The 13,807-nt window shown below is 42.5% G+C and overlaps 1 protein-coding gene across 2 annotated transcripts in view; it reads right to left on the bottom strand.

Moving 5' to 3' along the window:
- jade2 (jade family PHD finger 2) overlaps window positions 1–13,807 on the bottom strand; it is a 647,761-nt gene that overhangs the window by 40,656 nt on the left and 593,298 nt on the right. Inside the window, exon 12 of one of the 2 annotated variants that reach the window (XM_034177958.1) lies at window positions 1,315–1,446. The exons of the other annotated variant lie outside the window; for it this stretch is intronic. Within the exon in view, the coding sequence (XP_034033849.1) occupies window positions 1,315–1,446 (132 nt within the window). The remainder of the gene's footprint in view (window positions 1–1,314; window positions 1,447–13,807) is intronic. 2 annotated transcript variants of the gene reach the window in all.

Below are 13,807 nucleotides of genomic sequence, written 5' to 3' on the forward strand. Positions count from 1 at the left end.
GCATATATAAAACAATATATTTTATTTTCTCTCAGAGTTTGGTTGATGAAAACACCTCTAATCACATCTGGAATCACAGAGGACCGTTTCAGCTGCAGATTTTCTCTCTCATGCATTTCATGACGTGGAGAACACATTTGGAATATATTGTAAACACTTGGTAAAACAGTTGCATGTTCATTCCTTCTTATGAGTATCTGTAAAATCATGTTTATGATAGATTTAACATCTTGTTATAATCGATCAGACAAGCTGTGCTGTGATGCGGTGCTCTGATACAATGGAGTTTACTCTCCTACATGGCAGAGTGTGTACCAGTGCGTGGATCAAATCTGTGCAATTGTCAGGGCACCTGTAGAGTGGCGCCCTGTCGAATAACCCCGTTAGCAACACAACAGCTGCAGCAGCAAAGGTATTACATCACCAGTTGTACAGCCCTCAACATTTATGAGTGTGACTGGCATTCTCGTTGCCATCTCAGAGAGCTACTGGTCAATACATTTGTCAATACTACTACTACTACAACGACTACTGATACTACAACTACAGTACTTTAAGCAGAAAAATGTACACTGCATTCAACAAAATACAACATCAAAATAGCAATGAAGCTGGCATGCAGAAGAACAATTTTTCACTGATGAGCACCATGCTGTACAGAGGGCAGGGAACATTTCCATGACATCACCTCCTGAAGCAGGTGAAAAGAAAAATGAAAACCGGCACACCTTCACTGCCAGTAATGGAACCTGTCTGAGATCACGGCACAAGTCAACCTCTGCCACAGCAATCAAACACCTAAAGTCTGTTCGACACTGACCAATGAATGCCATGGTGAAAACACAAATGACGGAAGGATGCAGTCTGTGGAAGGAGGAAAAAAAGCTGATGATGCCACAATGAAACCATATTTTACAAAAGGTTGCAGCACACACAGAACAGAACAGATGTATCAAAATAGATCCATTGTTTGTGTATATTAAGTCTGCATCACCACCAATTTAAAGATTTTCTTGAGATTTCCAAAACTTGAATCAGAGTAGTTTCTTACTGCATTTCTACTCACATGAGGACAGCAAAGACGACGACGTTGACTGCAATAAATTACTTATGCAGAGATACAAAAGTGCTGCAACCTGTTGTCAACAAACCTCTAAAACAGACGTGTTCAGCCAATTAGGTGAATTTCATCAGTTTGCTAACACACACACACACACACACACACACACACACACACACACACACACACACACACACACACACACACACACACACACACACACACACACACACACACACACACACACACACTACCTAGCTCTTTAAGCAGTGAGCCATTCTCTGACTTCCATCTGTCTTTTTTCTTCTCAGGGCTGTTCATTCTTCTGTCCTTCCTTTTCTCCTTCACTCCATTCTGTTTCCTCTTTTCTCCCGTCTGGCTCTTGTCTGCAGGGAGATGCAGAAGGTGGGATGGAGTTAGGGAGTTTATTAATTAGCTTCATTAAACTGGAAACTGTGACTGAGCCTGGGGAATTCCGTTCAGGTAAAACTGATTGGAGAAAAAAAAAGTCTGGACCAAAAAAGAAAAGAAGAAATTAATTTTAGGATTTATTTTACCTGTATTTGAAAGCATGACACCTTTTACAAACAACACAGCAGCATAAAAGTCTTATGGTGAGTCAAAAAAGTTTGCTTCATGTCAGATATGACACAAAAGAAGATGTTTCCAAGACGCTTTCAATGAACATTTTTAAGATGTACTATTTCAAAATAAATCCTTATATCTTACTCAAATTTGACTTAAGTGGTTATGTCTCATTAAGTGCAGATTAAATATTTTGACCAGAAATTAGACAAATCTACTTGATAAGATTTTATGTCTTTACAATGTAGCAAATCATTTGTGATAAAAAGGACCTAAAATAAAGTGGTAAAACGTCTGAGAAGGTAACAAGTCCAAATATCTTCTCTTGACCATGCTGGACAGGAATTATTTTCCTTCGTGCACATCTTCACATGGTGTGCTACCACTGTGCTACGTTTTACTGAAATTCATCACATGGTTTAGAAGGAACTGGGTTTACAAACTCATGTACAGGGGAAGGGTGATTCCTGCCCTTTTCCCCACCAAATTAATTCTATTCACATATTTTCATGATAACAAAATGTGTTCAGAAGTGAGACTTTTCAACTAAACATGTTTCTTTTAATCTTGAATAATTCTGTCAATTCTTCAGATTAATTCTTCCATATTTATAAACACACTCAATGCAAATTTTTGCTTTTGCAACATGATGAAAAGTTGCATCATGTGTGTTTGACAGCTCATTGGACACAAAGCCTATTAGAATAACTTACAAGAGAAGAAGTACAAAGGAAAGATGAAACGCATAGTACAAAACATTGTGGTTCTAGTTCTGGAGGAGCTCAGTTAAATATATCCATTGCAAGAGATTGCATTGTATCGCCGCAAGAGCACACCATTTATTTATTTATTTTTTTATTAAAGAAATCCAAGCAACCCTCCCAACCTGCACAAACAGCTTGTGGCTTAACGTTCCCTCTTAGTTTAGCAACCTTTGTTGTACTTTAATCATTCTGGTTTGTGCACCCAGCTGAAATAAATCCTAAGAGCGGGTGGATACCAAGTTTGTTTGGATTTGGAGTAGAGAGAGTGCAGAGTTGCAGTCCACAACTTTCTGATTGAGCTCCAGAGCTGTGAGATCTATATGTTGCATATCATTTCTCATCTGCCTTTGCTTGTCACTTGCAATCAGTAACAGGCAAAAACTCTTTCAAACAATAAATGCAAGACAAACCTGCAGGCTGTCATCCATGGCAGTCCATGCACTCAAAGCCAATTCTGACGTAATCGGTACCACGAATATACAAATAATGTATGTTTATGTGTGCAATGGTCAGAATATTTACACGCATTAAAAGATGGAACATTTAATCTTTCAACACGTGTAAATAAATGGTAAATGGACTGCATTTATGTTGCATTTTTCCATCTGCATCAGACGCTCAAAGCACTTTACAATAATGCCTCACATTTACCCCGATGTCAGGGTGCTGCCATTTTCCGGTCAAGCTGGGATTTGAACCACAGATCCTCTGGTCTCAAGCCCAATGCTTAACCACTAGACCATCATCTCCCCTAACATTCTTATAAATAAATATTCTTTCTATTGAATGAATGAAAAAGATTCATTATTTGTTTCATATGACACCTAAATAGAGCGACATCATTTGATATTTTACTTGAAGTTAGACAGGTATTTCTTCTCAGAGCAGGAAGTGGACACCAATGGAGCATAGAGGTGACTGTGTCCATGCAGCAGTGGACTCTGCCCCACAGGCAACTCGCCGACACACCGCTGATCTTAGCCAGTGCTGCTGTGGGGCTCAGCAGTGTCTGAGGAAACACGCACCCATTTCAACACTGCGGCTACTGGATTCAGCTTCATCAAATCATGGAAGCATTTTTACGAAAAGGTAATAGAAGCATTCACTGGAGCGAAATGTATGGGGCAAAAATACACGGTAAATGCATGGTACATGATGCCCTCATACAATGGGAAAAATAATGAACGTCGTGTCTATTTCGGTGTCATATATAGGCCTCTAAACAACAACCCAGCTTCAGTATTCCTTGACCTACACAAAAATGTATGATAGCCATCCCAGGGTGGTAGCTACAACCCCTGGCAATAATTATGGAATCACCGGCCTCGGAGGATGTTCATTCAGTTGTTTAATTTTGTAGAAAAAAAGCAGATCACATACATGACACAAAACTAAAGTAATTTCAAATGGCAACTTTCTGGCTTTAAGAAACACTATAAGAAATCAAGAAAAAAATATTATGGCAGTCAGTAACGGTTACTTTTTAGACCAAGCAGAGGAAATAAATATGGACTCACTCAATTCTGAGGAATAAATTATGGAATCACCCTGTAAATTTTCATCCCCAAAACTAACACCTGCATCATATCAGATCTGCTCGTTAGTCTGCATCTAAAAAGGAGTGATTACACCTTGGAGAGCTGTTGCACCAAGTGGACTGACATGAATCATGGCTCCGACACGAGAGATGTCAATTGAAACAAAGAGGGTAAATCATCACGCAATGTTGCAAAAGATGTTGGTTGTTCACAGTCAGCTGTGTCTAAACTCTGGACCAAATACAAACAACATGGGAAGGTTGTTAAAGGCAAACATACTGGTAGACCAAGGAAGACATCAAAGCGTCAAGACAGAAAACTTAAAGCAATATGTCTCAAAAATCGAAAATGCACAACAAAACAAATGAGGAATGAATGGGAGGAAACTGGAGTCAACGTCTGTGACCGAACTGTAAGAAACCACCTAAAGGAAATGGGATTTACATACAGAAAAGCTAAACGAAAGCCATCATTAACACCTAAACAGAAAACAACAAGGTTACAATGGGCTAAGGAAAAGCAATCGTGGACTGTGGATGACTGGATGAAAGTCATATTCAGTGATGAATCTCGAATCTGCATTGGGCAAGGTGATGATGTTGGAACTTTTGTTTGGTGCTGTTCCAATGAGATTTATAAAGATGACTGCCTGAAGAGAACATGTAAATTTCCACAGTCATTGATGATATGGGGTTGCATGTCAGGTAAAGGCACTGGGGAGATGGCTGTCATTACATCATCAATGAATGCACAAGTTTACGTTGATATTTTGGACAATTGAAAGGGTGTTTGGGGATGATGAAATCATTTTTCAAGATGATAATGCATCTTGCCATAGAGGAAAAACTGTGAAAACATTCCTTGCAAAAAGACACATAGGGTCAATGTCATGGCATAGGGTCAATGTCAACGAGCAGATCTGATTTGATGCAGGTGTTAGTTTTGGGGATGAAAATTTACAGGGTGATTCCATAATTTATTCCTCAGAATTGAGTGATTCCATATTTATTTGCTCTGCTTGGTCTAAAAAAGTAACCGTTACTGACTGCCACAATTTTTTTTTCCTGATTTCTTATAGTGTTTCTTAAAGCCAGAAAGTTGCCATTTGAAATGACTTTAGTTTTGTGTCATGTCTGTGATCTGCTTTTTTTCTACTAAATTAAACAACTGAATGAACATCCTCCGAGGCCGGTGATTCCATAATTTTTGCCAGGGGTTGTATAGGCAGATAGGTGTTAATGAAGGATTACACAAGGGTCAAAATTTTAAAATACTTCAATCGTATCATGTTATTTGACTGATCATACGGATTCCAAAAGGGCATAGGTCAAATTATTCATGATTGAATATTATGGAGTAAAAACAACAAAAATGGTGACAAAGGTCAATTTCAGGGCTCACAACCTAAAGCTGCTCCATTTTTTGGTAAAATGTGATTATTTGGATGCATTATTATGATTAAACTGAATAGTTTTGACCTCAGCGAATCCTTGGTCTCCAAAGTTAGGGTCAAACACGGTTGACATCCACTGGATTCTACATATAACATACTATCTCATGAAGTGATAACTAAACATGAGAGATGGTGTAAACTTGTTCCTTTGTAGAACCAATAATTCACTTTTTTTTAAACCAAACTGACCACAAACTGAAACAGACCTTTGTCACCATTTTAGAAATTTTTACCCCATAACTCCATAACATTCAATCACAGACAGTCCAAACTGAGGAGGTATTTTGAGGTATATGTGGTACACTTTTCAATCTGAAAACATATGACCATTATACGTTCCTTCATAGACCCCTACAATGGCTATCATAAATTTTTTGTGTAGGTTATGGTCCACTGAGGCTGGGATGTAAGTGTTTGGACACCTTAAGTGGTACTGACAAAGTACTTGGCCCGCAGACTAAGAAATCACCTGATTGGCTGAGTGGAGGCACTTGGGCCCATCACATCTGCTTCAGCATAAAAGGATCAGCTGTGCCTCCTTCAAACTGATTCTGTCCACTCTTCACTATTGGTTTTAATTTTCTGTTTTAGTTTATAAATAAGCCTTGGTCAAGTGCTCCAGTCAACTGAGCCTGTGTCTGTTCATTTATTTATTAGGTAATCAAGTCACAGCTACCAGATTTTGAGTATTCTCTGAGAACTGAACTTGGGACCTCTTGTGCTGCTCACTATTTCTTTTAATATAATATTTTAGTTTAAAAAATAAATATTGGTCAAATGCACTTACGCTTTAGACCATCCTCTTAAGACTGTCAAAATAGGGCCTGTGTTTATTCTTCATGAGAATGTGGACAAGATCTTGTTTTTACATCTCTGGTATGGAAACATTATAACTTGCAAATAAAAGCAGACATCACAGCTAATTTACAAAAAAATAAATGAACATTTTTATCACTGTGGCCAAAACAGGACTGCGATGACACCAGTGCTGCAGCTTGACGCAGACAAATAATCACTCGTCCAGTCTGCATGTTACTAAGCTGCTGTAAAGGTGGTGTACCTTTCAAATTCCACAGTCATTCTGTCAGGTTCGAGGCTCATGGGGCCTACAGCTTGTGATGCTTTGATAAAGCAGCTTCTGGTGGAAATCCACTGCCATTACTGATTGTAGTGCAGATGGGGCTTTTAATGCTTATATTTCAACTAGGGTTTATGCATTGCAAAAAAACTCATTTTTCTCCTAATGCACCTTTCATTCTTTCTCTACACTCACCAAGGAACTCCCTCTGTGCCGATGACTTTGCCTCATAAAAGGTATAGACTAAAAGCAGCTCCTGCCTGACCTGATCAGCCTGCAGCCTCCCACCAACAGCACATCACCTCTTGTGAAGGCCTCCGAACACCATATATTCAGAAGCACTTTAATCTACTTCACCGTCACCCACCAAAGCTGGCAGGATCAACTCCTCACGTGTGGTGGAACACCGTGATCCCCATTCCACTCCAACAAGCTGGACTCACTCCACTGTTACATAAACCAGTTCTTCACTTTCTCAGACTGAAAAAGGGAGAACGTTCTCCATAGTTCCTGTTCTATTCAAAACACTTGCATGCTCAGATGATTATTGTGACAGAGTTCATTTCACGGAAAGATCTGCTTGATGCTAACAAATCAGCTGTCAAGAGCATTCATTCCACTGAAACTGTTCCGAACCCCGTCTTCAGCAAAAGCTGCCAACCAGTCATCAGTCTTCAGTTTTCTGCATCTATCAGCAGCCTTTCAAATAGAACAAACAGTTCATCCTGCACTCACTCACTCATTTGGCATGTCAGGAACTATCCTTCAATTAAATCACACTGCACTGTCCACTGGAGTATCACCACCTCAACATCTTTTTTCAAGCCATTACCATGACAACCACCCCTACTTCACCAGACGTCTTCACGGTTTTGGCACAGATCTCAGCCTACCTGTCCAACATCTCAGAAGAGAAAGAGTGGACTCTAACATTCCAACCAGTCCTTCTTTACTATATCAAATCATTATCCTGTTTGCATCTCCCAAACTAACCTGCAAAGTCGTGCAGATCCTAGACCCAGATGTCTGTCCAGATTCCAAAAAAATGAGCAAATCAGGTCTGATTTGTTAAAACAGCATGCAAAATTCATCTAATGTACTATTATAGTACATTGACAAGAGTGGCTGTGCACGTGTCGCACAACCGGGCTCCACACAGTCTATGCTGTAATCCTGTACTTATTACCATTCTTTTCCATAAAGCTAAAATGTATCTGTTGACATCTCCAAACTGTTTTCTGTTGAAGAGTGTAACATGCTTTTCATGAGATTTATACTATAGGGTTGATGTTGCAGAGGAGACTCAGGATACTTCTGCACAGAGACCATGAGGTCTCTGTCACTGCATGGTTTACCTGCATGTCCATGTCACCTACTTTTGCCATATAGATAGACACATTTGTGACATCTACGCTTTTCGCCACAGCAATGAGCAGAGCAGTGTGCTTCAATCATGGAGTTGTACACACTGAGCTGTACGAATGTACGTGCACAGCCACTGCAGACCACTGCACAAAAAAAAACTGCTTACCACTCACTCCAAAACAGGAAAAAAAAATCTGCATTTTATTTTAATTGTAGTTTAAATTGTAGTCTAGCATCAAAATAACTGAGCAGCCAAATCCATATTCAAGCAGAAATTATTTATTCCAAGATGCATTAATGAACAAAAAAACAAAGGCACTTGTAAAATTAGAGTAAAAGACACATATTACACCCAATTATTAACATTGGTTTATCAAATTATTAATGTTTTGTTGATCACAATTTCATGACGTTGCAATTTTTAAACATGTTTAGAATTTTAACAATTACTCAGAATGTTCTACAACACTACACTACATTTACCATTGATTACACCTATTTTCTATCTCCAACTAGGTACCAGCTTTTGATTTTTTTTTTTTTTTTAAGGAGCAAAAACATTCACAATCAGCTGTCAAATATTGGCAAATACTGGCAGTATTGTATTTAAAATCCACCTAATATTCTGTGATTACACTGGATCCATCTTCAGATGGTGTAGATCTGCTCAGTATAACACCAGCAGTGCGCAACACAACTCATGACACAGTTACTTATCATCTCATGCCTCCACTTCTACAATGTCTCACTGGCAGGTTCACCACCACACAAACTGAAGCTGCTTCAGATGATTCAGAATACTGCAGCATTCTCCATCTTCAATCATCAAAAACATAATCAACTTCATTTTGAAACCTGCATAAAGTTCAATCCGTAGATTTAGGCCTTCAAAGCAGAGACAAGGCTGCTTAAAAATTCTTAGTGGTTTTTCTTAACTGAGAACAATCTGACAAGTGGTCATTAATGCGTAGTCACAAAGCAATGCAATTTAAGGCTGGTTTTTACTACTGTACTGCTGCATAGCTTGTGTGGGTAATCATGTGACATAGAGGCCTTTTGACTCACCGAAGTATAGCTTTCCAAAGTTTGACAACACTGTCTTTGCTGCGTCCTGCGACAGACTGGTGTCCTGTCCAGGGTGTATGTTTCAAGCCCTATGACTACTGGGATAGGCTTCAGCTCCCCCAGTGACCCTTGATTGGCGTGACCAGGTATTGAAAATGAACGAATGATTGTCTCTGCTGCATTAAGTGAATGGTTAAATTTACAACTGCAGTCACGTTATGGGCTTGAACTACAACAATTTAACACAGCAGACAGAGGTGCTCAATGTCTGTATTAAAAATTGAGAATTGCATTTTAACATCATGTAAATCCTGGCATGGTAAAGTGTCATTATTTGTTTTATATGACAGCAGTGCAGATCAACATCATTTGCTATTTTACTTAAAAGGGCAGTTTGGCAGTGGGTCTTCAGTTTGGTGGGCTCAGCGTCTCATCACTGCTTTTTGAAGATGATGCGGTCCTGTTGGCTTCATCGGCCTGTGACCGCCAACAATCACTGGGTTGGTTCACAGCCTACTGTGAAGCAGCTGGGATGAGGATCAGCACCTCTAAATCCGAGTCCATGGTTCTCAGCAGGAAACCGATGGATTGCCTACTCCTGGTAGGGAATGAGGCTTTGCCCAAGTGAAGGAGTTCAAGTACCCTGGGTCTTGTTCACAAGTTAGGGGACAATGGAGCGTGAAATTGACCGGAGAATCGGCAAAGCAGGGGCAGTATTGCATTCACTCTACGGTACTGTTGTGACGAAAAAGGAGCTGAGCCAAAAAGACGAAGCTCTCAATCTTGTTGTTAATCTTGGTTCCTACTCTCACCTATGGTCATGAGGGTTCGGTCATGACCAAAAGGTACTAGATCACGTGTACAAGCGGCTCCCTAGGGAGATGTTCCAGGCACGTCCATCTGGGAGGAGACCCCGGGGAAGACCCAGGACTAGGTGGAGACATTATATCTCTACACTGTCCTGGGAATGGCTCGGGATCTCCCAGGTGGTCAATGTGGCATGGGAAAGGGAACTTTGGGATGCCCTGCTGGAGCTGTTGGCCCTGTGATCCGATCCTGGATAAGCGGTTGAAGATGAGTGAGTGATGAGAGTAAATCCTGGCACTTGTTATATTTCACAAGATATTATTATCCCATGAGAGAAGCGCTAGGCTAATGGGGTGAATACAGTTTCCATTTTGGGATTTTTTTAATCAGCATATATTTTAAAGGTAGCTCAGTGGGATAGGAGATGGTCTGCTAATATGTAGGCCAGGGTTCAACTGGTTACTAGCATATGCTGGGGAAATAATCTGGAATTACTGGCATCCCATCCAAAGGGAGATGTGTGCTTTGATTTCCTTCACAATACAGAATACACAGATCTGTTGTGCTGCCTTGGTTTGCTGCTGTATCTGCCTCACTCCCCCTCCCTTTCTGTGTCTGCTGGAGCCACTTGTGGAACTGATTGGATTCACCTGCTCACACTCATTAACCACCTGTACAAATACCTCATCTCTCCATGCTCTCAGATGCTGGAAACTCAGTTTGCCTACAGGTTTCTTCGGCCTCGTCTTTGGATTACTTTTTGTACTTTATTTGGTGGCTTATACTAACTGTGTTTCCTGTGTCCTCAGAGCTCCTGGTTCCCTCTGTTTCACTGTGCCACCTGGTCCTGTTCTGTGCTGGTTCCAGACAAACGGTGTTTGGATGTGACGTTCCTGCCTCCCGTTAGCTCCAGCGGTCTCTCCCGCCTCCAGTGCTTGGCTTCTTGGCTTGTGACACCCTCTACACATATCAACAAATCATTCTATTTTGTATTTTGGCTTGCTTTCTGCATTTTGAGTCCTAATCACTGTTCTCTCGGGTTTAACCCTAACAGGAATTTCTGGCCACCAAATGGACTCAGCGGAAGCAGAGCAACTTCGCCTGGCCCTCAGCTCGCAGGAAAAGTTATTTGGTCAACAACAACATCTGTCTGCTTTATCTGATCAACAGAAATCTCTGGAGTTACAGGTATCTCAACTATGCAGTAGCATCTCTGTACTCGCTCAGCTCTTAGCAGATAGCTTAGCTTTAGCCGCCCCAGCAACAGCGCCGTCAGCCGAGCCAGCTGCCACTACCGCTCCCTCATTAGCATTAGCACCTCCGCGTCAGGAACCTTTCCTCTGTCACCCTGAGCCATACACCGGTTCAGTGGATAAATGTGCATCATTCCTGCTTAGGTGTTTGCTTGTCTTCTCACAAAGACCATTTATGTACACCACTGATAAAGATAAAAAGCTTACCTGGTTAGCTTGCTTCGGGGGGAGGCCCTGGAGTGGGCTACCGCATTATGGGAACAGCAGTCACCAGTATTAGCATCCTTTAGCCAGTTTGAGCAGGAATTCCGGACGGTTTTCGATCACCCGATGTGATGACCTCCCAGCGGCTGTTGACCCTCAGGCAGGAGAACCGTAGTGTGGTGGTGTACTCCACTGAATTCCACATTTTGGCGGCCCAATTGGGCTGGAACGGTGCCGCGCTGCGGAGCGTCTTTATTAACGGCTTATCTGAGACGCTCAAGGACGAGCTGGTGGTCCGCGATCTTCCCCCTTCCCTCGATAACCTCATTTCATTAGCCATTAAGATTGATAATCATTTGAGGGAGAGACGGTGGGAGAGAGGCCAAAGGGCTGCACGCGTCTTCCCCTCAGACCCCTCCGCATGCGGACCCTGTTCCTTCTGCCTCGTGCTCCACTGGGAGTGCACTCCCCATGCACACAGCGCCCCCTACAGAGGAACCCATACAGCTCGGTAGGGCACGACTGAGTCCTGAAGAGCGTTGACAGCGCTTGTCAGCCGGGGAGTGTCTGTATTGCAGCGCCTGGGGACATATTATTTGCGAATGCCCAGTTCGGCCAAAAGAGAACGCTCGCCAATAGACCTTTTAGACTGTGGTGCTGATGCCAATTTATTAGATCCTAGCGTGATTAATCAGGCTCATATTCCTGTGATTGAACTATCCTCCCCTATCCAGGTTTCGGCACTTAATGGTACTCCTCTCCCCTCTATAACTCATCAGACTGTACCTGTTTCTTTGCTAGTTTCTGGTAATCATCGTGATCATCAATTTTCGTTTACTCATCCACTCCACCTATTGTTTTAGGGCACCCATGGTTACTCTTACATAATCCTGATGTTGATTGGCCGACTGGGTCCATCTCCCGGTGGAGTGAAGCCTGTCACCTCCGTTGTCTCCGTTCGTCTGTTCCACCTATTCAGACTTCCATAGAATCTATTATTTCCCCAGTAGACCTCTCTATTATTCCTACAGAGTACCATGATGACCTTCAAGAAGTCTTCAGCAAGAGCCGTGTGCTATCGTTGCCTCCTCACTGACTGTATGACTGCTCCATCGATTTGCTTCTGGGCGCGGAGCTTCTTTCCAGCCTGTACAATCTGTTGCGCCTGGAGAGGGAATCAATGGAGCAGTATATTCAAGACTCCCTGGCTGCAGGTCTTATTTGTCCCTCCTCCTCGCCCATAGGGGCAGGCTTCTTTTTTGTGGGGAAGAAGGACGGGACGTGCCTCTGTCACTGCAAGGGGAGGGAGATCATCAGCCTTTTCTTCTTCTTCCTTTTCCCCTCCTCAACGTGTTGCTCCGTCTCCACCACAGGGCTACCCTCTGCTTCTGAACCAGACCTCTTGGTAAGTCCTTGCCGCTGCCAATTTTCTTTTAGGAGGCATGCTGGAGCTTCTCTGCAAAAATATCTGGAGCTAGCCGTGAGTGAGAGGCCTGCATGCAGCGCGCTAGCGTTTTTACATTGGCCACCGCCTATTGGCCGTTCGGAACGCCGTTAACCGGGAGGTGGCGTTTAGAACAGCATACTGTCCGCTAGCGCTGCCGTTTTGTCTGCCTCTGTCGCCGGTTAAAACGCCCTTGAGGACGCCGATGTGGACTCTATTGCCGTTTTACACGCCGTTGATTAGGGATACAACGCCGGCCGCCAATTACGGCGGTGTAAACTGTGGCACTACAGGAAGGGGCAGGATGAAATGGTGATTAAAAAGTATCAAACGCCGTTGTTCGCGTTGTCTCCGTCGTCACGTGAATTCTCCGGGAGTGCTCCCTGAATTATTCGACATGTTGAATAATTTTTTCGACGATTCCCGGTAAAGCCGGAACTAAGCCACGCCCCCTAGTGCCGGCGTTAACAACGGCGTGTGATCCTTAAGACGGCCAAAAACTCTTCAAGGTGATAAAAAATTGCAGAATATTGGAAAAACGAAAGCCTGATGCAAAATCAATAATGCAGTTTACAACTAAAAACGCTTCACTTGCATTTCTCTGAGGACCAACTCTGCTTCCCTCATCCCAATGCTCGGCAGAATTTTTCTAAATTCCTGTTTGCCCCAGAATATGATGAAACAAAGTAGATTAATAATGTTCCTGCTAACAAACCAACAAACACATGGATGAGAGGTAAACCCCTCTCAAAAACACTTAAGTGTGGGCACTTGAATTGTCATTATCGTATAAACGGATGTCCTGATCCGATCTCTGTAATTGGAACGTGACCTGAGCAAGGCATTTTTTTGACTCATCATGTTGGATAAATTAGACATGACTCGCACAGATCTGTCTCTGTTCTGTCTCATTTCACTTCATAAACGTGGTGTAAACAGAGTTAACTGTTGTGTGGGCCGCTGAAGAGGAGGTACTGCTGGCCCACCACCACCAGAGGGCACCCTGCCTGGAGTGCGGGCTCCAGGCACCAGAGGGCGCTGCCATCTCACAGGAGCAGCCGGGGTGACAGCTGTCACCTACGACAGCTGTTACCAATCATCTGATCCGCAGCGGTATATCTGCAAGACGTCATCTCCACTTCTTTGCCGAGATATCGCTCTACCAAGGAGGTAACGTTCTCAGCTGACTGT

This window comes from Thalassophryne amazonica, chromosome 9 (assembly GCF_902500255.1).
Source record: "Thalassophryne amazonica chromosome 9, fThaAma1.1, whole genome shotgun sequence".
Classification (NCBI taxonomy): Eukaryota; Metazoa; Chordata; class Actinopteri; order Batrachoidiformes; family Batrachoididae; genus Thalassophryne; species Thalassophryne amazonica.